The 24,983-nt window shown below is 35.3% G+C and overlaps 2 protein-coding genes across 4 annotated transcripts in view; one reads left to right on the top strand and one right to left on the bottom strand.

Moving 5' to 3' along the window:
* Nucleotides 1-1,604: 1,604 nt before the first annotated feature.
* On the top strand, nucleotides 1,605-18,326 carry LOC121861379 (thioredoxin domain-containing protein 5 homolog). Its single transcript, XM_042359030.1, has 8 exons — nucleotides 1,605-1,886; nucleotides 3,581-3,727; nucleotides 5,414-5,522; nucleotides 8,302-8,433; nucleotides 13,442-13,597; nucleotides 13,999-14,189; nucleotides 14,978-15,110; nucleotides 17,358-18,326. Exons 1-8 carry the CDS (start codon nucleotides 1,735-1,737, stop codon nucleotides 17,481-17,483), a joined length of 1,146 nt encoding a protein of 381 aa, XP_042214964.1. The 5' UTR covers nucleotides 1,605-1,734; the 3' UTR covers nucleotides 17,484-18,326.
* LOC121861380 (growth hormone-inducible transmembrane protein-like) overlaps nucleotides 16,273-24,983 on the bottom strand; it is a 23,673-nt gene continuing 14,962 nt past the window's right edge. For 2 of the 3 annotated variants that reach the window (XM_042359033.1, XM_042359031.1), the window contains exons 6-7: nucleotides 21,269-21,489; nucleotides 16,273-18,810 (exon numbers count right to left, since the gene is read on the bottom strand). In XM_042359033.1, the coding sequence (XP_042214967.1) occupies nucleotides 18,661-18,810; nucleotides 21,269-21,489 (371 nt within the window). In that variant the 3' untranslated portion in view covers nucleotides 16,273-18,660. The remainder of the gene's footprint in view (nucleotides 18,811-21,268; nucleotides 21,490-24,983) is intronic. The other variant, XM_042359032.1, reaches the window with a different exon arrangement.

Below are 24,983 nucleotides of genomic sequence, written 5' to 3'. Positions count from 1 at the left end.
ATGAGTTTACGTTTGTACTTGCTTCTCAAATTATATTTAGAAGTTGCTTATATAATCAGTTTGGACTATCACAAACAAACCAATGAGAATTATATAAAGAACGTGCACTACTACGCTGTCATCCCAAGTTTACAGTTACCATTTTCTTCAAAAGTGGTGCTAAACCCTAAAACTAGATGGCAGTAAGAGATAGGAAAGTATTTAGTACAATATGATGATTGATATACTGTACACCAAAAACCCTCCAGAAATTTTATATATCGCACTTAACAGAGACATCGTTTTCTAATACTTTACTTCAAATAGATTGCATAACCCGTTATTTACGGTAATGCCCATAACTCTCACCAATATGTCAAAGGGTTCGAGCCTCGGCTGGGACACACGTGAGAAGGGTGTTATCCAGTGTGGCTCTACCAAACACCACAGGCTTCCCGGTCACCGGTTCCTTCCTGTACTAACACTGGATAAACCGCCCAAACGGCTAGTAAGCTGATAAGTGGCGAATATGATAACAAAATAATAATTAATCACTGTGGTCATACACTATAGTAGGTTCAGTCCCCGGGTTTGATGTGAGAGGGATGTTAACTGAGGGACTCAACCAAATATCGCTGGATTTATTATTATTATTATTATTATTATTATTATTTCTCGGGGTACAATACTCCGGTTTCCTCCATCTGAAGCCCTTGTAGGAATGATGAATTAAATATCCGAGTTCCTTAATAATAAACACCACTTATTAATGGCAAATAATAAAAAGGTCTGATACTTCAACCCAAAATTAATTGGGTACTCATTGTGGTAATATTTACCTTACAGAAAATCCTTTGCTAATACAAAACTGACCTTCATAAGTCGGTTGTCAGTTATTTGAACTTGATTTTTCCGATAAATTATATTGCAATATTTTAAATGATCCCCATCCCCACAACAATTTAGGTGTGCTAACATAATAACATTAAGTTAACACTCGCTTAGTCTAGAAGATGTTAACAGAGAAACCAGATACCAGGTTCTGGTCACCGTATTACAGAATGGTTATAGAATCCCGAGAAAGAATTCCGAGGAGAATGACAAGACTAATCCCGGACATTAGGAACTTTGAGTATAGAGACAGGTTAAAGCATCTTAATTTGCACTCCCTCGAGAGACGTAGAGTGAGGGGCGACCTGATAGAGGTGTATAAATGGAAGTTAGCGATGAACAAAGGTGGCATTATAAAGGTACTCAAACTATCCAACCAGGAGCGAACTCGTAACAATGGTTTTAAATTAGACAAATTTAGATTTCGGCGCGAAATAGATGAACATTCGTTTGGAAATAGAGTAGTGGATGAATGGAACAAGTTACCAAACATCATCATTAACTCGAATACGCTGGGTAGCTTCAAACATAGGTTGGATGCATATATGAGCAATAGGGGTTAGGTGTAAACTGGACTGCTCAGTATGGGGCGGGAATAATAAAGTTACCCTGACAAATAATAAGTAAACATTTTCTGTGTTGTCGATCATCATCACCAAGGAGTCGTGCCTTTATGGGAGAACGATACGCCCTTATTATATATTCCTTGACCACAACACCTCGTGAGTGAGAGTTCCTGTATTACTGTTTCCCTGAGTAGGTCCGGGTCAGCAGCAACTGTTTGTCTTATGAATCATTGAACACGTTGGTGCTTTATAGTGGAGGTTGTAAGTAACAATTCATTTCCTCCCACAACTAGTGAATATGAATTATTTGTTCCTCGCCATCACTACTAGTTTAACAGCAGTAGGGGCTGCATCAGACGAGCATGGAGCCAACACTGTCACCTTAACTGCTGAAACATTTGAGGATTCTGTACAAGGGAAACCCAACTTTGTTATGTTCTTCGCACCATGGTGAGTATAACCTAATATTGTCGTGTATTTTAGATATGATGTGATTAATTTTCATTTTGATAGGGTTATAATATATGCCGTTAGGTAGTAGGCAGCCACCAAACAGGGAGGTACTACCGTCTGGGAAGATATTGGCAGCTTAATGTGTTGTTTAATGGTAGACCAAGTCCCAGGTTGCTGATCTGACTTTCTGCCTCATTTACACACAATTTCAGGGTCTCAATTGTTTCTCTTACTTTGACAACACAACATTGTAAATATTTAGTAGTTGCCAACACCTAATTGACTTTTGAAAATGGGTTTTTATAGTGTAAATCATCGTGTTACATACAAACAAGACCTTCAGTGCCGTTGGAAATGAGCTGTAGTTGAGATATTGAAAAAGTGGAAGGTCAAAAAACATAAAAACAATAAATAAATAACTAAAAAATAAAACCTAACCTACCAAACTTAACCTAACCTAACCTATCCTCCCCTACTTAACCCTAACCAGTGTGTGTAAGAAACTTACCTTAAGCAAGAGATACAGGAGGATAGAGTGATGTAACACTATTATCTTGGGAAAAAAATTTAAAAAGGCTGAGGTCATGTGCTAGCCTCACCTAACGTAACATAACCTATCCTATCCCTTTCCTATAGATTAACTCGGTATTATTTTACTTTCGGACATAGTGCCCTCGAAAGTTATAAACTACTGAAACATTTATATCTCCCTGTTCTGAGCTTCTTGAACCACATGCTGGATATACATGGTGGTCACCTGAGCGTTGTCAATATTTTTGCATGCAAATACAGCACAGTATTGAAGTTGTATTACAGTACTGTTATTCTATTTTGTGTTTTTTAATGAAAATATCTCCCATTTTAGCTATATTGGTCACCAGTAGGTAAATACAAATTGATTTATTGAATATACTGTACTGTACGTATTCAGTTTACTGTATGGTTTTCAGGAATCCAACCCCATTGTAAATTGAGGTATAGTGTACCTCCTCTACATCACATGCCTCTGACACTGGACAAAACAAGGACAATACTCAGATACAGTTTTTTGACTTTGATTTAAAATTGGCGAATACTAATGGATATTTGTTTTAAATTTTTTTGACGCATGATTCATACCACCAGTAATTTGGAAGTAACAACTGACTTTTCTTTTATCATGAATATTCACGTAATACAGTAGAGTACAGTAGTTAATGGTTGAAAAGTAAGGTAACTTATTATTGTGGAGTACAGGTAACTATTAACTTATCAGCATAATTATTGTACAGTACTATACAGTACAATACTGTATATGCAATTTTTTTTTTTTAGAAAAATAAATTTGTTACTTTCTAAATTCTACAAATAAAGTGTTAAATTTTGAAAAACAAAAAGTGTATGAGAAGATGATTTTAAAATACAGTTAAGGAACTGCCAGTGAGCTTCACCCATTTCTTTTCCAATATTGTAAGAAAAATATAATGAGATGTTAGCTATGTTTTGTTTTGAAACATGGTACAGTATGTTTTCATATTTTTTAGATTTTGTTACAGAAGAAGATTTCCTTGTTCTTTTTGTAGTTGCTAGTGATCTAGCCCCTTCACACGGAGCAGTTAAATAAATGCAGTGCACCACCAGATTAATTTATTGAAACAGTGATTAAATGTCACCTTTGTAAAGTTATACTTCTTGGTTTAATTTGTTTACAGGTGTGGTCACTGTAAAAGGCTGAGTCCAACTTGGGATGATCTAGGAAAGAAGTACAACACAGAAAAAGCTGAAGTTGTCGTGGGTAAAGTGGACTGTACTCAACACACGGCTCTTTGCTCCTCCCAGGACGTCACCGGCTATCCTACGTGAGACATCTACTTCTTGTCAAACAAGTTTTTACTCCTTAAGATTTTCATACCATTTTCAAATCCTTGTTAATGATTTATGTTTTATTCCTGTATATCAGTTTGGATTGTACATACGTACAGTACAGTGGTCCCTCCATTAACGAGCGGGTAAATTTATGAGATTTCGGTTAACGAATTGGCACCCATAAGAATTTTCAGTTCTATTAACGACAGCCTTGCGAGGAACACACTTATGGTGTGCGCATCAGCTGATCAGTTGATCGGCTAGTCCGCCAATACAGTAATTGGTTCTATGTTTACATTCGTTTTCAGTGGAGTAAATGTAAAGAAAGTTGTGCTCTTGAATATTTCTGCATTTTTTATATTAAAATTATTGGTCATTCTGTAATTTAGTTAACATATTGATAATATATACAGTACAGGGAACAGTTTTGTGTGCCCTTCAGCTGATCGAATCACCCACCAACGCTTCTCAGTGTAACTTTGTTTACAGTGGAGTAAACATCGAGTTTGTTGGTCTCTTGAATATTTTTGTATTTTTACTTTCAAATTATTGGTCATTCTGAAATTTAGTTAACATATCGATAATATACAGTGCAGAGATTATTATGAAACGCGAAGAAGGCATTAGAACCAATGCACTCTGTAAAGAATATGGCATGTCATCATCGACTGTGTCTACAATCAGCTGTTTGCTATGTAAACAAAACCGCCGGGAATACGACATACACACCTCAAAGTAAGTTAAAATACAATACGTATTCTATTGTTTTTTATTTATTATTGTACAGTATACTGTACAGTACAGGACTGTATACCCACCTCTCATTTTATGTGGGGGTTACGTTCTTGAAAATCACCGCTTCATTCAAAAACATGTAAATGGTACAGGTTAGGGGAACCATCATATACCATACAGGGTACGAACAGGGCTCTCACTTAAACCAAGCACGAGGCCAACCTCCGACACACTCTCTCCTCTCTGAAGGCGGGTGATCACGTTTAATTTCACGTCCATTGCGATTGTTTTTCGTGCCCTTTTAGGCGCCCCAGAGGAGGCAGGTGGAGGTTTTCCAGGCTCGCTCAATAGGGAAAACAGCGTTTAACACTAAAAAAGTACGTGATAAACACACAAAGCACACACACTCATTATTGCATATTTTCGTTATTTAAACAAATTCCTAGGCATTATACCAAATTTGTCTCTGAACTTGGTATTGCTAGATATGTATTATCATAAGCTTGTTTAACCCCTTCATTATTGGACACCACTATTTGCATTTTATTTGGCTAATGCCAAACAATGTTGTTCAGCACAGAGAGAGAAAGACCCCCCCCCCATGCCCAATTGAAGCGATGTCATTGCTGCCAATGGTCAAAGCAGCCAACATGAGACCACCTGAGGAGAGGGCACTTTTGGGTGTGGTACTTTACTGTACTTAAGTTTAAAGTAGTCCTGGTAACACTAACAGCTATAAGGTCATCTTAATATTTAGCAAAATTAAGTACATTTCTGGAAAATCTGATGTTCGTGTCCGAGTGTCATAACCTACTCCTCGGCTGTCGTGCAATGTCTGATGTTCATGTTCTGTCATTATGAAATAGTTTGTGCCATTTTAACATAAGAAAATACTATTGCCTGTACTAAGTCAGGAATCTAATTTAAATATGTACTGTTTTTAGGTTGAAACTTTTCGGCAAAGGCGTACAGAGTGGCGTGAAATATAAGGGACCTAGAGACTTGGCTTCACTCGAGAGATTCATCGCAGAGCAACTGGGAACTGAGGTGCAGGTCAGTAACATGTAGAGTATTTAAGTTGAGAGGTTCACCAGTAAGGTTATATAGACAATTTTTGTTATAACTTTCATAAGAACTTATTGGAGTGCTTGTACACACACCAAAAAAAAGTCCTGTCAGTCCTCTCTTCCATCCATGAATTCTGTGTATCATGTCTCTGTGAATCTGGAACAACACACACAGAGACATGATTCACAGGGTCCATGGATGGGAGAGAGGACTGACTGGACTCTTTTTGGTGGGTATACAGTATATGTGGAAGACTATTTTCTTTATTGTACAGGGTATCCCATTGTATTTCCTTGGGAGAAAATTAACCTCTTTGTTTGTTTTCTTCCCTATAGGCAGTTGTATTCTTATTGTAGGGAGATTACTTGTTTAAACAATCTTGTAAGCAGTACTATGTAAGATGATTCATTCTAGGAGAGTCTTTCCTGAAAAGCTGAACTTAGCAATAGTTGTCCTTTGGGGGGGGGTGCACATCAGAGCTAAGACTGAAGGAAAGGATTTGTTTCCCACTTATGACAAACATAGAGAGCAGAGTACAGACACTCCTCAACTAATGTAAGAGTTACTTCCCAGAATCATTATGTAACTTGAGTTTTACTCGAGATATTTTTAATAAAAAACTTTAAGCCTTAAGTGGGTAACCTGCCTACTGAATGTAATACAGTAGAAGTCCAAAAATCCGGACTGCTTGGGGATTGGGTCGGTCCGGATTTTCGGATTTTCCGGATTCTCAGGCAGTTCTTTTGAAATTAACATTTAAGGAGGAATAAAGAAGAGATGAACAGGTACATTTTGATAGTTTATTCATTAGCAAATATAGCATGCTTCATTTATCAAAATGAGCAGTTTTAAAGAAAAATAAAGTCAACACTAGACAAAAATGTAAACAAACTGTCTAATACCATGACGAGTCTTGAAATTCCTAAGCCATCCATCACTAAATGCGCACTCTGATTCAATGTTCATTTGCTCCTTAAAAGACTTTGCTTTGGCAATAAGCATCGGCCCAGAAATTGCCATACCTTCTGATCGTTTTAACAAAAACCATTCGTGCAACACTTTATCAAGATTTTCTAATTTGGGCCAATGTAAACTTCGTATTTTCTTCTTTCCTTGTGGTTATCAGCATATACCTGGATCACGCGCACCTACAGTTATTTACTTGCATATATATATATATATATATATATATATATATATATATATATATATATATATATATATATATATATATATATATATATATATATATATATATATATATATATATATATATATATATATATATATATATATATATATATATATATATATATATATATATATACAGTATATATATATATAGAGAGAGAGAGAGAGAGAGAGAGAGAGATTTCATTGAAAATCTCAGTACAGGTATAGGTACTCCTGAACATGCTGATTCTGAATCTATGGTCTATGATTCGATTGCAGGGTAATTAGTGGTCGTAATGATGCTTGGAAAAGAAATTTTCCCATGTGACCCACTGCCACATATCAGTTAATCCATCAAACAGACCACACACCGAACTTGGTCTGTAAACTCACAAGTTAAAATGTTTTTATTGTTGACTTTATATACTTATTTCACTTGTTACATTTTCCTAGTTACTTACTCTTAGGTGATGAAACAATAATGAATTGTGTGTGAATATTATTCTATTAATAAATATTGCTTTACACACCATAAACTGGCTGCCTCTACCTGAACTGAGGACCACATTAAATAGAATTTCTCAATCACTCCACGGGCCTCACAAACCCATGGTCCAGGTCGCATGTGGCCCACAAGCTGTGGGTTGCCCATGCCTGGTTTAAGTCATTTAGTTTAAATTGGCCAACCCTGGTTTATTATGTTTACACTTTTTTCTTCCTGGATTTCAAGGCATTGTCAGCAAGGAACAGTTTTGAAGGTGGTGGTTTGGCTATAACGAGATAAATGAGTCATAGCTTTTGGCATGAAGTGTCTAATTGGTCAGATATGGCTATTTAATCAGACCTCTTACACTTGTTCTCCCTATTTTGAAGTAATGGGCATTGTAGGGAGTGGAGGGTGACTGATTTACCCTATCAAACTTAACATATCAACTCTGGCCTGAAAAATTGGGGTTTTATCTTGTTACAGCCCAGTGTCATTTGTGAAGTTGCTTCGAAGTCTATTCTGTCTAGAGACTGATTTAAACATAAACAATACCAAATACCCCAAGTCATCGCATATAAAACAAAACAGATCTGCTGTGAATATGCTCTCAGTTGAACATTGGACTAGTGAAATAAAGGATTAGGTCAGATTATCATGGCAGCACCAAAGTAAAAATTATCATGATACCGAGAGGACAAATGAGGAAAGAAGTACCAGTAACCTTAAAAGCACTTATTATCAATTTACAAACAATGACTTCTAAACTAAACTAAACTGTACAGTACACCAAGAATGGTTATTAGCTTATCTTCTAATATCTTAACTCTGAAATACAACAGTGAGTGAGTGAGACAAGTACATGGGTATAACAACCAACATAGAATTGTGGCTGAAATTCAATATTAAACACAGCACCACACAGGAATAAAGTCTGACATAATTAGGGTGTATACCTGTATCAATTCTCACTTGATGCACAAATAAATGTCTATTATTGGGTAGCCAGTTACAAAATTCTTAAATAATTATTTTCCTAGTAGCCAAGTGTCTTGGATATAAATTGTGGTGTTCAGAAAATTCAGTTTTTTATTTTTATTCTCACAGGATGTGGAACAAGCTTCAGTTCCAGAGGCACTTACAGGTTTGGTAGAGTACACGGATGTCACCTTTAAGGCATTGGTACCCAACGGCCGGCACTTCATAAAGTTTTATGCTCCGTGGTGTGGACATTGTCAGGTAAGCAAAGTTCTATTCTCACTTGTTTTTAGGGAAGGGAAATTACTTTCTTATCGTTTACTTCTTTACTTACTTTCTTTAATAAATATAATTTCTCTTTGGTTATGTGGGCTTTTAAGCCACTTGAATATTTAATTTGTAAAAATACCATAGTGACCCACTTGCTAAACTTTCCTCAATCCCTACACACAAACCTTCTGTTTCCAGACTCCAAATTTGATAATTTAATATACTGTGTCAAAATACAGTAATTAGTGTTAATTAATGACCTTTGAAATAATTAAAGATATTTAGAATACTGTATTAAAAAGTTAATTATGCTGTGCCCTTTTGCTTTAAATCACCTTTATATACATTTTATTAAAAGTATAGACTATCTTTACTATAGACACATTAGTTTTCACTTTCCAGTGTCATACCATGGATTTTGTCCATATTTCATACAGTGGTACTACTTTACATGCTGATTAAGGATCTGGGCTCAATTTAAATATATATATATATATATATATATATATATATATATATATATATATATATATATATATATATATATATATATATATATATATATATATATATATATATATATATATATATATATATATATATATATATATATATATATATATATATATATATATATATATATATGTATATATATATATATATATATATATATATATGTATATATATATATATATATATATATATATATATATATATATATATATATATATATATATATATATATATATATATATATATATATATATATATATATATACAGTTGGTCCTCATATTACGCGGTTAATGTAACCCGGAGGGTACCGCGGAAAGTGAGAAACGCGTAAAGTGAATAACATAACATATGGGATTAATTGAAATGGAGTCCGGCCGATCCCCAAACTCCACTTTTTGACGACACACAACTATGTTGTAGTAAAAATATTATCTTAACTTTATGATGGCATGCACACACAATTAATAATTAAGAGAAATATCAATAATATTAGGTTTTTTAACACTTACATTAGTAGAAAAGATGGCTGGGCACACGGGGATGGGCGGTTGGTTCCGAGGCAGAGGGCAGATTATTGGCCCTCACCTGTATCACTTGTATCAATTGTATCACTATCCACCACAGAGGCTTGCAGGGCCTCTTTGTCAAACCCCCCAAAGTTCATATAAGTCCATATCCTCACTATAATTATCACTATCACTGACTTGGGCCGGCTGTAGTGGGTGGCGGGTGAAGAACTGGTCATGTTTTGATGACTGGGCGACCTTGTGCGCACCATTTTCGCGCCTCTTACACAACATGGCGGATGGCGGGAGGTTTGGATCCAAAAATGGCGCGGCTTGCCAGCCGCTCTCCGCGTAATGGGGTTCACGACCGCGGAATGTGAAAATGTTAGGTTCTCGCAAGGCACCGCGTTAACGGTGAAACGCGGAATGCGGGACCGCGTAATATGAGGACCAACTGTATATATATATATATATTGATAAAATCACACGGGAAAATGGAAACAACGGAGTACCTTAGCTTTCGTCTTTATACAAGACATCTTCAGAGGCATCTGGATTACATGGACAGAGAGAGGCTTAAATATACAGGGTGACCTTAAAAACATGAGGTCAGGTCATAATGATGTCATCCACTAATCCCCACACCAACACACACGTAGAGGAGCTTAAGAGAAGGGTGGTGACGTGACTAGCCAGGTCAGGTCAGAAATAAGGGACCCACAAAATAACTATCATACATCTAGATCGAAGGTTTTCAAAGCATTTTTAACCTTGGGCCACTGACAAATAAATTTATGTAACATATCAGTTTTGAACTGACCATCACTAAGGTTTATTGATTTATACCTTAATCAAACTAGCTTCAACCAGAAGTCTTTCTGTGACACAAGATGATTTGAATACTTCTAAGCTTTTTTCCCAAGCAATGGGGTGATTATTATTCCTAACATGAACGAACAAGGCACTGCTTTCAGATGCAGTTCTGATATTATACTTATGTTGTTTGATTCTGAGCTGCAGTGTTTTTCCTGTCTGTCCTACATAATTACAATTACATTTGCTACATGGAATACAATAAACACTTCCATTTACATTCAAACTTGGGCTATTTCTTATTAACATATTGGTAATGGTTGAGTCATACTTGAAAACAACATTAATATTTAGAAGCTTGAGGGACCGAACTAACGGGACAAATTCATTACGATAGGGCAGAGTCAAAATATTCTTAAGTGTAGGAACTTGTCTGGTTTGAGAGGAATGAAAGGATTTTTTAGCCCTTTTAAAACAACGATCAACAAACACAGAAGGGTACCCGAGTTTCTGTGCAATAGAACGAATGTGTTTCAATTCATCGTCAATAAATTCAGAGTCACAAATACGCAGACATCTTAAGAACATAGCAGAAAAAACTGACATTTTGGTAGACTCAAGGTGATTCGATAAAAAGTGAATGAAACTGTCTACCTGTGTGGGCTTTCTATATACCTTAAATTTATAGTTTTGGCCATTTCTCATGATAAGCATATCAAGAAGTGAAAGGGATCCATTTATTTCTCTTTCAATTTTGAATGTGATACTAGGGACAATATCATTAAGCTTGTCTAAAAATTCCAATGGGTCACTGTTTCTAGGCCAAAGACAAAGAAGATCATCTACATATCTATACCATGGAGGAATAAAGTCCACTATATTGGGTAGTAATCTAGACTAAAAAAACTCCATATAAATACAGGCTAGAGGAGCAGAAAGACAATTACCCATGCTCATGCCAAATATTTGCTTGTAGACAGTTTCATTCACTTTTTATTGAGACTCCAAGTTACTGTACCATGACAGTCAGAAATACTCCCGATATTTTACCATAACAATAATGATGCAAGTTCCGAAGACAATATTTGCATACCTAGAAACAACAGACTGAGCTAAGATTAATTATTGAGACTCCAAGTTACTGTACCATGACAGTCAGAAATACTCCCGATATTTTACCATAACAATAATGATGCAAGTTCCGAAGACAATATTTGCATACCTAGAAACAACAGACTGAGCTAAGATTAAGGTTTTGTGTGCAGGTTAACCCCCACCCCACCACCCCACCCACACCACACCACACCACCCCACCCAGCACCCTCAAAACTTGATTGGTGTCCAACCATAGAACTTTCCAAGCCACACAGGCAGTCAGCTGAAGTCTGTTGAAAAAATTATTTTACTGATACATAAAATAGAAATACTGTAGTGCTGGTTAATAACAGTTACAGTACAGTACTGTAGTATTGTTATAAATTGAAGATCAGTTCCTGGTGACAAAAGTTGTTATACAGTACAGCAAACCATTTCCCTTCCAGAATAGTGAATTTAATGTACAAAATAGAATAAGTGATACACAGTATAAATATATGTCCATTACTTCAAGTTGGTCATAAATTTATCAGCTGCCTACCTCTCCCCTCCCTCCTCTCTTCCTTTTCTTTTTCTTACTGTTGGGTTTGTACTGAAAATAATTATGTATTAAATATAGTTTGTCTTTTATAATGAAATGTACTGTACAACTTGATGTGAAAATTAGTGTGTGTATGTTACCATCACCTCCATCACATGCTAGTTTCTTTGAGGCCATATTAAAGAATAATTTACGAGAAAAATAATTACACAGAAAAGAACTCTGAGAGCTTGAACAGGGATGTTACCCTCACCAAAGAATTTTGAGAACTCATGCCAAGACAGCCAGTCACCCTGACCACAGGGTGCTGGGTTAGAGGTGTTAGACCTGTAGTACGTGTTACATTTTTTATTGTAGACGTGCTTTTGACACTGTAGTGGCCGTAAGAAAATATTTATGGGAATTATTGATTTTTTTTATTTTAAACTTAAACTTTTCGTTAGTACTGTACAGTCTGTCCAATGTAATCGAGGGTATGCACCTTCTATAATCATCTCGTAGTTAATTGTGGATTAAATTGAAGCTTCGTCTTTTTTCTTTCTTTTTTCAATAATTAAGGCTGTCATGATGCCACAAGTTTATGAAAGGTTGCTTGTTCTTTACAATTCAAATATGGGATATAAATGACTTGTGCAAATTTATTTAAAAAAAAACAATTGCAGGAGAGCAGACAAGTTTTGGAACCATCCAAAATTGGTCTGTTCTTAGGGTTACTCGTTCAAAAATCTTGGTCAAGGAGTGTGTGCGGCCATAGTCACTAACATAGTTGTACAAGGCGTCATTTGCATTAGAGTACTGGAGAGAGTTGTACAATATTAAAACAAGGCTACTGATGCAACTATCTGAATCTCTGCATGCTTTAAATTGCTTCATTTTTAACATCTTTGTACTGGATTTAAATCTTAAAATGTTGAGTTGTTTTGTTTTGTTTTTGCTGGCTCTGTATTCCTTCAGAAATATACTGCTTTTTGTAACTTCTTTCAAGTTTATTTATTTTGTCTCTGTGAAATAATGAGACTTAGAGAGAACAGCTTTCAGTGTTGTCCAAATATTTTCACTGTAGACAATATCTTTTAAACAAAATGAAACATTGAAGGAGTTGGATTGGAATGATCTCTGATTTGTGAATACCAGTCATCTTCATACCCTTGACTAACTTAAGTTTTTTCCTAATGTACAGTCGGATTCTAAAGTCCTTCCCCTCTCCCCCTGAACCATGAACCTCAATATTCAGACTCGTGAACCCGAAGCAGTAGACATATACTATTCTGTCCATAAATGCTTCAGATTCATGAGTCTGAACCCGGGTTTCATAGTTCGGGTGGAGAGGTGAACAGTACTTTAGTAATTGGCTGTACTGTATGTGTCTGAACTTTAAAGTTACATATAATATCCAGTTCCCACTCTTTCCAATAAAAAATTATAGGTACCTGTACTTAACTGATAGGTACTTAACAGCTGATATTTCATAAAATTTGCATAAATATTGATTAGTATTATTTGTTTCTTACTTTTTTTTCTTACAACAAGAGACTCGCCCCTACATGGGAATCCTTGGCAAAGACTTTTGAGCATGACAAGTCTGTGACGATTGGAAAATTAGATTGCACCCAGTTCAGAGATATATGCACTGAGTATGAGGTGAAGGGCTACCCTACGCTGCTATGGATTGAAGATGGAAAAAAGGTATGACTCCAGTTGTTTAAGTGTATACAAGTGTTGCCTCTGAGGATTCAAGCCCTTAAAGTAAATAACTATAGAGAGCTGCTTGATCCTGGTTCATTTATATATATTTAAAAACAAAATATAAGAATCAGTCCATTTTATTCTGCTTTTTTTAAGATTGAGGTAACATAAGTCAAAATAACAAATCTTTTTGGGTGACATTTTGAGAATTGACCCAAACTTTTATTTCCTTCCAAAGGCACAATTGAATTTCAGTCCATGATATTTGCAATCCATGGGAGTCTTGAGAACCTAACTCACCAGATTAGGTCAACTCTTTTGTTTTAGTATGTGTAGGGTGTTCTTTTGGTAGCAATTGTTTATTTTTGCCTAAATACGTACTTTTTTTTTTTTTTTTTTAGATTGAAAAATATGCTGGAGATCGCAGCCATGAAGATTTAAAGAAATTCACAGTTCGCTCGCTGGGTGATGACGCTGACAACCAAAAGGAAGACGCAGATGAGCCACGACCGCCTATTGCAATTCTCACCTCTGAGAATTTTGAGAATGCTATTGAGAGAGGGTACACATTAGTGAAATTCTTTGCACCATGGTAAGTTTTATTAAGCCTTATACCACTTTCATCAGAGAGGAATAAAGTATTGCATGTCTGTAGGATACACCAATTGCTATATAAGCCACAGCAATTCATTGTCATATGTTTTCCATGTGTAAATGAATAGTAAAATATGGTCATAAACAAACCACTACCAGGATCATGGTGAAAAATGGCATAAATTTTTTTTTTTTTTTTTACGGGGAGTAGCTCACCCTGGCACAGGTTATCGACCCACAACGGGGCCTAGGGGGCAAAAAAATAAGAGTAAAAATAAATTTAAAATAGAAAAGAAAAAGATTATATTAATCTACACCATGAAGATACCAGAAAACCAGCTTTAGGAAGTGAGACAGATTGTATGAGTATAGGAACATAGAAGAAGGCAGAACATTCCACAGTTTGGCTGTGTGAGGAAAGGGGGATGTACTATAAGGGGTTATTTTAGTGTGACTGACATCCACAGAGAAACAGTGGACATCGCAGGCAAGACGAGAAGTGAATGCTGCATGCACGGCTGTCTCGTAATGTTATGTGCTTTTAGGGTAAGAAATTGTCCCAGATAAAAAAAGTAATGTTTATTACACCAACTTTCATATTTTATAATCATCTTATACAGCAAATAGAACTTCATATATATACAGTAAATTGAAAATTTGGGGCATCGCGTACACCATGTTGTCTTACACTCCACTATATACAGGTACAGTATTTATATGCAATCACTAAACATATTCTTAAGATTTATTTGTGTGGATCTCTCTTAATTTCACCCTTAATTTTAGGTGTGGCCACTGCAAGCGCATGGCCCCAACATATGATGAGTTGGGTCGCAAGTTTGTTGGCCATGACCAGGTGAAGATAGCTAAAGTGGATTGTACACAGGAGGTGAATAGAGCCTTGTGCAGCGAGCAAAACGTGAGTAATTTTTTACGGCTTGCACAGTTTGAGAATGGATGGAGTGATTCGGCGAGTTACTAATGCTTCACTTTTGCTTCGGCAAATGTCGGTAAAATTAATGATTCATGACATATGATACAGAGCAGAAATAAATTGTACATAGGAAAGTGGAAAACTAAATAGGAATAAACTTAACTTACATGGCAAGTAAAAAAAAAAAATTTATGTACACAATTTAAAAGTCTTGAATATATCAAATTGAAACCCATTTTCAAGGACTCATGATTTATGTTAGGGTTTTCAGGAATGCAACCCTATCATATATAGGAATATATATATATATATATATATATAGATAGATATAGATAGATAGATAGATACATAGATAGATAGATACATAGGTAGATAGATATAGATATATAGATATAGATATATATAGATATAGATAGATAGATATATATAGATATAGATAGATATATATATAGATAGATAGATATATAGCAGTGGCGTGTCGTGAGAAAATGCTAGGGTAAGCAAATGACGCTTTCTTACTTGTAAAGTCACGAGATCTAAAAGAATTCTTTAGTAGATCACATACAGTCTGTGATCTACTAAAGAATTCTTAGATATATATAGATAGAGAGAGAGAGATAGATATATAGGATAGATAGATAGATAGATATAGATAGATGATGATAGATAGATAGATAGATAGATAGATATAGATAGATAGATAGATAGATAGATATATACAGATATATAGATAAATATATATATATATATATATATATATATATATATATATATATATATATATATATATATATAATCACTGTGGAGTGTGCGTGATCTGGGTATATGCTATAATACAGAGAAAGAAGAAAACACAAAGTTCCCAAGCACTTTCGTGTAATTCACACATCTTCAGGGGTGAGTACAGACTAAGGAGAAGTACAAAACAAGGTATATATATACAGAGGAGGGGTGAGATCAGGTCCACAATGGTCAGGTATTAGGTAATGAGCCCTACTACAGGAAAGTGCTTGCAAGAATACTGTAGTGAGTGTGTGTATGTATGTGTGTGTGTGTATATATGTATATATGTATGTATATATATATAATGGAAACAAGAACAAGGTATATCCTAATAAAACCACACAGGAAAAGGGAAACTCTGGAGCATTTTAGCTTTTGTCTTTATTCAAGACATTTATCCCCTCTTACAGGCCAGATATCTAATCCACCTACATATACACAACAGCAGTGATTTAATTGATAAACACAATGAACCATGTGAATTAATAAGTTTTGATGTAAATTCAATTTTCAAGAGAGTACCACTGCATTAATGACCTTCTTTCATTCCTTAAAGATAAATTGCATCTGTTACATTTTCTCAAACCGAGTGTTATGCATTACTGACAATGTTTTTAGGACAAGTGGAAAGTTTTACAAATAAATATTTAGCATGAGCAAGGGTAATTATATGGAGGTTTTAAAGCTAGATTGCTACCCAACATAGATGATTTCATTCCTCCATGGTATAGGTATGTACCTGTAGATGATGTTCTTTGTCTGTGGCCTAGAAACAGGGGCCCACTGTAATTTTGGAACATGCTTAATGATCTTGTCTAGTATTACCTGCAAAATTGAAAAAGAAATTATTGGATCCCTTCCATTTCTTGATATGATCATCATGAAAAATGGTCACAACTATAAATTTAAAGTGTGCTGAAAGCCTACACAGGTAGAATTTCATTAATTTTTTTTTTCAAGTCACCTTGAGTCTTACCAAAATGTCAAGTTTTCAGCTATATTTTTTAGATGTTTGCAAATTTGTGACCCTGAATTTTAGAATACCTATATAATCCGGTGGCTCACCCAGCAGGTTTGGGGCCCCAAGTCTATGCATAAAATTCATTTATTTTTTATTTACAGCATATGGATACATATATTCTGCAGGTAGCTTTATGAAACATAATTTGACCATTTTCGGTATAAAGTATGTGATAAGATGTACATTAAAGACCCAGAAACGTAAGCAATCACTGTTGTCTGCTTGGCATTGCCATGACTACGAGGTGCTAAGCAGCCTGTGTCTTACCTTTATTCATTACACATACATATTTACCATAATAATAAAAATTATGATATATGCCATATTAAGTGTATTATCTACCATAAATATAATGAAATAGACTTGGATTTCAGAGCATTTTGGATAAGGGATATCAAACAAATATATATATATATTGTTTTTCACAGGTAAATGGATTTCCAACTTTGTATCTGTACAAGAATGCCAATCACATTGGAGAATACAATGGAGATCGCTCTTTGAACGACATGGTCTCTTTCATCACTAGACACTTGGAGCATGATGAACTTTAGTTCTTGTAGATATTTACTGGGACTTAAAGCCAATTAATGTGTCATCTACCAGAAGTGATAGGGCACCCGCTGGCTGACTAGCGAGGTGTTCATCTAGGGTAAAAAATGCCTTGTTAAGACGTTAGATGACATTGTTCAATAACTATTAGGTACAAGTTCATACGGAATTATTAGATAATTCTTATATTTTATAAATATTGTTTAGCGACTACTAGATGGAGGTCAATTTTTCAGTGAATTGTTGAAGTGTGCCAGATATGTTGTATAATACTGTATCTTGTTCTCCTTATAGTACAGTATAATAATAGGAATTAATAATTGCCACTACTTTGGGGGGGGGGGGCTCAGATATAACTTATCTAGTTTCTGTTCTTAATAACAGTGAATGTATTTTTGAAATTTTAAAGATTATTGTATTTTTACTCGTGCCAAGCAAAGTACATTATCACCATTGTACAGCAATATGTAAGTACCATTATTCCCTGGTTATAACTTTATTATCTTCAGGGTAATAACCATCGTATGCTGTATAGTAACTTCAACCATTAAAGAAGTTTTACTTGGCTTTATACTGTAGTTTATACATAAGAAAATGTATTGTTTTCTGAGTGAATAATATATCAGGGTATATTTTGTATTTTGCTGTGAAATGTGTCTAGCATTATCCAATTGTCTGTTGAAAATAGGGTTGTTTAATTTTTATATTACTTGTCCCAGGCAAGTGACTTAAGCAATTTACTTGCCTGGATAGTTTTTCTTTACTTGCCCTGACAAATTTGGGAGGAACTTTGCTTGCCCAGTTTTTTTTTTTAGGTAAAATGTTAAATAAACACAATAAAATCAGTTTGTATCAACTCCCACTTGTGTCCATCTACAGGTAAATGCCTTACTTGTGTTGATTTTTTCACTTCAATTTGACTGACAACTCGTGTTTACACAGCAATCGGTGGAAACTTTCATATAGATTTTCCGGTCAGGTAGTAAAGAACACACAAGTACCTGCTACTTGATGTCTGAAACTCAACAGATACTAAAAATAGAACAAAACAAGTGACTATCAATCTCTCACATCTATTACTACTTAATAGACACAAGAGTAGCAAAATGAATGATATAAAATCCTTACATATACACTGAGGTTACAATATCCAATTTCTTACACATTTATGCCGCAGGTTTATTTTCGTCTTCCGCCAACCATACCCAGAATCTGTGCTATACGGATGAAGATGTTGAGGGCGTCCATGACAATGTGGTGAGACATGTTAATGGGGTCGTAAGGCATAACCCCGTACATGTTGGGGTGACTTTCAGCTTTGCGCACCACCTAAACAAAAAGATTTTCAGCATGAAAAAGGTCACATGTTATTAATGTTAACATGGACCTTAGATGTTGAAGTGTAGTAATTACTACATTTCAACAACTAAGGTTTTTATATATATTACATTAGTAAGCACAGTGTAGTATTTCCATGCTAACCTGGCCCATAAACCACGCCTCTCGTCTATAGCTACAAATAGCAGATTGGTTCATAGAAAATTTTCATGTAGTTGTCCATTTATTCAAATTATATATGTTCATAATTGGTAAGCAAACCCGTTATTCTCTAAAATAATGTTAAATAGCTGGACTAATAATGTTAAATAGCTGGACTATCAAAATGCAAATGATTTTAAGACATTAGCACTTCAGAGAGGATGTTAGAATTTTAAATATTTATCACGAAAGGTCGAAATCAAAGATGAAATTCGCTTTCAAATGATGTCTTTTCATATTTCTTTCTTTTGTACCAATCATAAAGCAAACAGAAATAAATGCTACAATAAATATAGCACAATAGGTAAGGAACTACAGTTTGTATGGTTGTATACAGTATATCCCAAATCATTTATATATGTAACTGATAAAACTCGATATATATACGCACAGTCTAGGGGAAGGTAAAATGCTCAGGGGAACAGCCACTGGGCTTCGTGGCCAGATCAACAGGTGATCAGCTCATAGTGACAGATCAGCTGGACACTTAATTCGTACTGCCAGTACAGTAGAGCTCGCATTAGACTACTGTGACACAAATTTACTATACCTCGTCCATCATTGGCTGAGATTTTTGTTCATTTGCACCAAATTCCTTGATACTTGATAACAGAGGATGAAAATGTTAAACCTCTACATTGCTTCTTAATATTTCACAGAATATATTATTACTTAAATCTTGTCACAATGCAGTATTTAAGATAGGGATGCCAAGTTAGTGAATAAAGTATTTAATAATTTAATCGTGGGTGTGAGAAATGTTTTTGTTGGTTAAGTAGCACAATGCTGACATCTGTTGAGTTAAGATTTAACATCTGCTGGACAGCTGCACGAACATTTCCTATGAACCAATCAGCTATTTTCATAGAAGAGGGGTGTGGCTTATGGGCCAGTTTAGCATGGAAAGGGTGTAGTCATCAACTATCTACTAACAGTATAAAAATGTCATATGGTGCAAAAATAATAACATAAAATGTCTTGAACTTAACATTAGACACCCCAGCTTATTTCACCTGAACATTAACTACCCTAACCTAACAGAACACCCAATACAGCAATTGCTAGATCTGCTACAGCCAAACACATACAAGTGAAATCTCTAAATGGACTATATAAAGATGAAATTACATTATATCGAAGGTCTGTTACATGTGAAACCCCCATCTAATAAACTATATACATAAAAGTCCATTATATTGAGGGTCCATTAGATGTGAAATACCCACTTAATGAACTACCCAGTAAAACCTCAATAAATAGGACTTCAATATATTGGAATTTGCTTTTTTGGACTCTGAGATGCTTTGGTCACCAGAAATACTATAAAAAAAAGGGGGGGGAGGGGGAGAGATTAATAAAAATAGTCTTTGAAATGAACCACACTTACTGAATACTGTAGTGATCTAATCAGATTTGCCATTGGCCAACTGAGAACTAAGACACTCGAATATGTAAGCAGACTGGAGCTGATCAGGTGTTGCCACATTTGTCAGGTTTATTTATATATTGATTCAGTATTACATTCTCATATGATTGGCCTCTTATGGTTTATGGTTCATCAAGATTAATATAGCATCTTCAGTAACAGAAAAACATACAATACTGTATGTAATTTGTAATATGACTTGAAAATAAAAGGATAAGCTGTTCAGAAGGTTATTTACTCAAGATGCATTTGTGTGAGAGCTTTCAATAGACCAGCTTACAACAGGGGTCACTTTAAGACACTGTATAATGAAGATACCTTCTTAAAAACGTTATTTACTACCTTTGATTGTTATATGATGACTCAGTTTGGCAACTTGTACACTTCGACAAATGATTAATGAATAAACCAGGGTATATGCAGATGCATAATAATTTACACTTAAATAGAATTTATTAAGTGGTGATAAATACACTACAATAGTATTTATTAAGTGATGGTAAATACACAACTGTGCTGTACTAAGTGTTGAAGACGGACATTGTGGTAAGCTGATCAGCTGTTTGCTCTTTATAAACAATGACTCATGGTTTTCAGTGTGGGATTCTTTTTTCAAGAATGCTCATTCTTTAAGGACTTTCGCATTTTTCGGACTGGGGTCTGCCCCAATTAGTCCAGGTTCTACTGTTTATAGATATAAAAGTTTGTTATATCGAGAATCTGTTACATGTGAAGTTCTGGCCCCCTCAAACAGATTACTGTACATAGAGACGGAGAAGCCCGTTATCTGGAAGTTTCTGTACAAATTAAGTGAAAGTTTACCTTCTGGGTATCATAGAGCAGGAAGGCTGAGAAGAGCAGCAGACCACCATAGAGGGAGATGGAGTACAGAGAAAGGCCGAGGGCAGATGTGGGAGGCAGGAAGGCTGAGCCGAGCGATGCCACGAGCACGCCCCCAAGACCAATACCAAGTGGCCCAGCCCAGTTGAGGAACTTATCACTCGGTGCACAAGCTGCCACCGTGCTCAGGCCTCCAACAATACCTGAAATACAATTAATATTAAGGAAATTATTAATACAGGTAGAGGTATCCCTCGACTTACGACCGCCTCAGTCGTACCAAAAAAATTTCAAATTACGTATTTTCGAGTCCCGACGTTAGTGATTGCACTGTGTAATGACAAAATTTTCATTTGTAAATCACTTTAAAATGGCTGGCAAGTTTAAAAGTGAGAGTTTTGTGGTGCCGAGAAGAAAAAGAGACACCCATTTTAGATTTTCTATGTATTATTTAAGCATTTTCGACTTACGACCCGGATTTGGGTCCTTAACCCTGTTGTAAGCCTCCGATAACATTGGTTCGACCAACAACTTTTCATACTTATAACCCTAGTTAATTTATAACCCAATTCAATTTATGTCCTTATTTCATTCATATTTAAGACCAAAATATATTAAAAATTAAATAAAATTACATTTTCATATAAATAATAACTAAATCCCAATATGTATTATAAAAAAAAATTACTGTAAAAACTAGATGTGTTAAAAGGATATGAAAAAGGGGAGAGGTCTGTGGATATTATATGGAGCAAGCAATGAACATATTTTCTGAAGTGGATCCATTAACAGAACAAAGCCTTAAAATTTAAATAAATGCATTTGACCTCTACATAAAGATGTATAATGAGAAAAGAAAGCAGCTGTGCAGGGTTCTTTAGACAGCTTTATTATTTGAAGGCCTAAACCATCAACTTCAGCCACACCATCAAATTCCGCATCATAAGCAGGTTCAACTTCGGGTTCAGTAACAGTTTCAGCAACAGCTTTATGGAATGCTACAGCTTCAGCCAGAGTTGAACCTACAGCTTCAGCCAGAGTTGAACCTGATGACTTTGTCATCTGAGTAAAAACTCGCACAATATTCATTGGCTGTCCTTATGTTTTAGACTTTACCACCATTGGTAAATAGAATTTTTTTTTACATTCGTAAATATTATTTAAAATATATATGAACAGTAAATAAGTGTTGCTTTCATATTCATATTTAGAGAAATGACGATATTTTTCATATGTACGTACTTACTGTACATACGTTGGCGTTCCCAATCGTCTCGCCTTATTTCTTTACCATTAGTGGTTAGCTACTCCTAGTGTTCCATTTATTAACATTAAATAGCATTACTTAAAACATATATACAGGTATTCATTTTTTTTTTTAATTAAGTTCACTACAGCTACAACCAGGGTCTTATTTTCTTCAGTTTCTTATGTAGAACCATCGTCACACATGAAAACAATGCTGTCTTGTCTCCTCTTGTGTGTTTTAATATTCTATGTATTATTAATGAATTGCATTGTTCATTTCACATATATAAACATTAATTCAATCAAATACATATTCAGTAATAAACAATAATGAATCTTTTGTACATATTCTTCAGATAAATGACGCGGTATCATTAAATACACACGTATATGTTGGCATTCCTAATCCATCTCTTTTTTTTTTCTTTGCCATTAGTGATTAGCTACTTCGATTGTTCCATTTATTAACATTAAATAATGTTACTTAAAACATATACCTGTATATTCATTTTTTTTACATTAAATTTACTACATCTACAACCAGGGTCTCATTTTCTTCATTTTCTCGTGTAGTACTATCGTCCCGGACTCCCGGCTGTAAACACGAAAAAAAAAACATTGGCGTCCCATCTCCTCTTGTGTGACCATATTATTATTCATTTATATTGTATAAGGTGCATTCAGAAACATTATTTAAAGAATAGAGTTTGCAATTTTCATTAATTGTATTGTTTAGGGGGGGAAAGAGGGTAAAAACCCACTCAAAAGATATGAAAGATCACACTTGGGAATGCATCTCATTATAATTGCTTTATTTTAATGGTAATTAATGATTCGCGATAAGACGATTCACCTTAAACTGCAATATTGGAGGACACATTAACGTCGTTATTCGAGGTTGTTGAGGAGCACTTGGCAACACACCAGTGCATGTTACCACTCCTTTCATCTCCATCTCCCTAATCACCCACACCTTTCTGCCTTCTCACTCCATATTTTAAAATGTTATGTAATGTAATGTTTTAAGGATACATCAGTGCTCATTTATATTTCCACTCAATTTAGTGGGTAGATATCAACTGTTGAACAGTGTGTGGCAGTGCTGCAGGTGCAGTGTTACCAAAGAAACTGATAGATGCATCACCTCATCATTTACCACAATCTTCCTCACCACCAACCCCCCCATCATCACCACTACCTCTATTTTCACCTGTTTAAATCATGATTTCAGTGATACAGAGATGAATTAGCTTCAGCCAGAGCAGAGCCGTATGATATCCACTGCCTCTTGCCTCCCTCCCTCCCATAATCATTCTCACCACTACTGTTCATTAAACGAGTGTCATTGACGATGCAATATAGAATTTATTTGTTATTCACTAATTAGTAAAGATATGTTACTGAAATAATCTGTGCTTCTTAATACCTGCACTCTTCACATACAATACTGTATATATATCTCATAGGTAAAAAATAATGTCATAAGAACATAAGAAAATAAGGAGTCTGCAATAGGCCGGTTGGCCTGTGCATGGCAGCTCCAGTCGAGAGTTACTACCTCTCTCTATCATCCATGAATCTATCTAGCCTCCTTTTGAAACTTTCCAGAGTTTCCGCACTTACTACAAAGTTGCTAAGCTTGTTCCACTCGTCCACCACCCTATTTGTGAACCAGTTCCTTCCTATCTATCTCCCTCCTAAACCTAAACTTATCCATCTTGAATCCGTTGCTCCGAGTCCTATCCTGCTCGGATATTATAAGAACTTTATCTATATCCCCTTTATTGATTCCTTTCACCCACCTAAATACTTCTATCATATCTCCCCGCACTCTTCGTCTTTCTAGGGAATGCAAGTTAAGTTTCTTTAACCTATCCTGATATGGAAGGTTTCTAAGTCCCGGAATCATTTTTGTCATTCTTCGCTGCACCGACTCTAGTGAATTTATATCCATTCTATAATAGGGGCACCAGAACTGAACCGCATAATCAAGGTGCGGCCTGACTAGCGCAAGATATAGTTGCAATAAGACCTCTGCACTCTTGTTACTTACACTTCTAGATATAAAACCCAATACTCTGTTTGCCTTATTTCGAACATTAACGCACTGTTTTCTAGGCCGTAGGTCCGGGCTTACAATTACCCCTAGTGTCTCTTTCACAAGTCAACTTCTCTAGGTTGATGTTGTTAAGGCTGTATACATTATAAGTATTTGTTCTTCCAATATTAAGTACGCTGCACTTGCTGGTGTTGAATTTCATTTGCCATTTTTCAGACCACCCCTGCAGTTTATTTAGATCCTCATGTAATGCATTTGCATCCTGCCCTGAATTAATTTGCCGCCCTATTTCGGTGTCATCCGCAAACTTGCTTATGTCACTGCTGATCCAAGTATCTAGATCATTTATGTAGATTATGAACAAGAGTGGGCCTAGTACTGACCCCTGGG

The sequence above is a fragment of the Homarus americanus genome, unplaced genomic scaffold (assembly GCF_018991925.1).
Source record: "Homarus americanus isolate GMGI-L3 unplaced genomic scaffold, GMGI_Hamer_2.0 scaffold24260, whole genome shotgun sequence".
Classification (NCBI taxonomy): Eukaryota; Metazoa; Arthropoda; class Malacostraca; order Decapoda; family Nephropidae; genus Homarus; species Homarus americanus.
The sequence above is the reverse complement of the archived record's forward strand: the minus strand, read 5'-3'. Positions and strand labels throughout refer to the sequence as shown.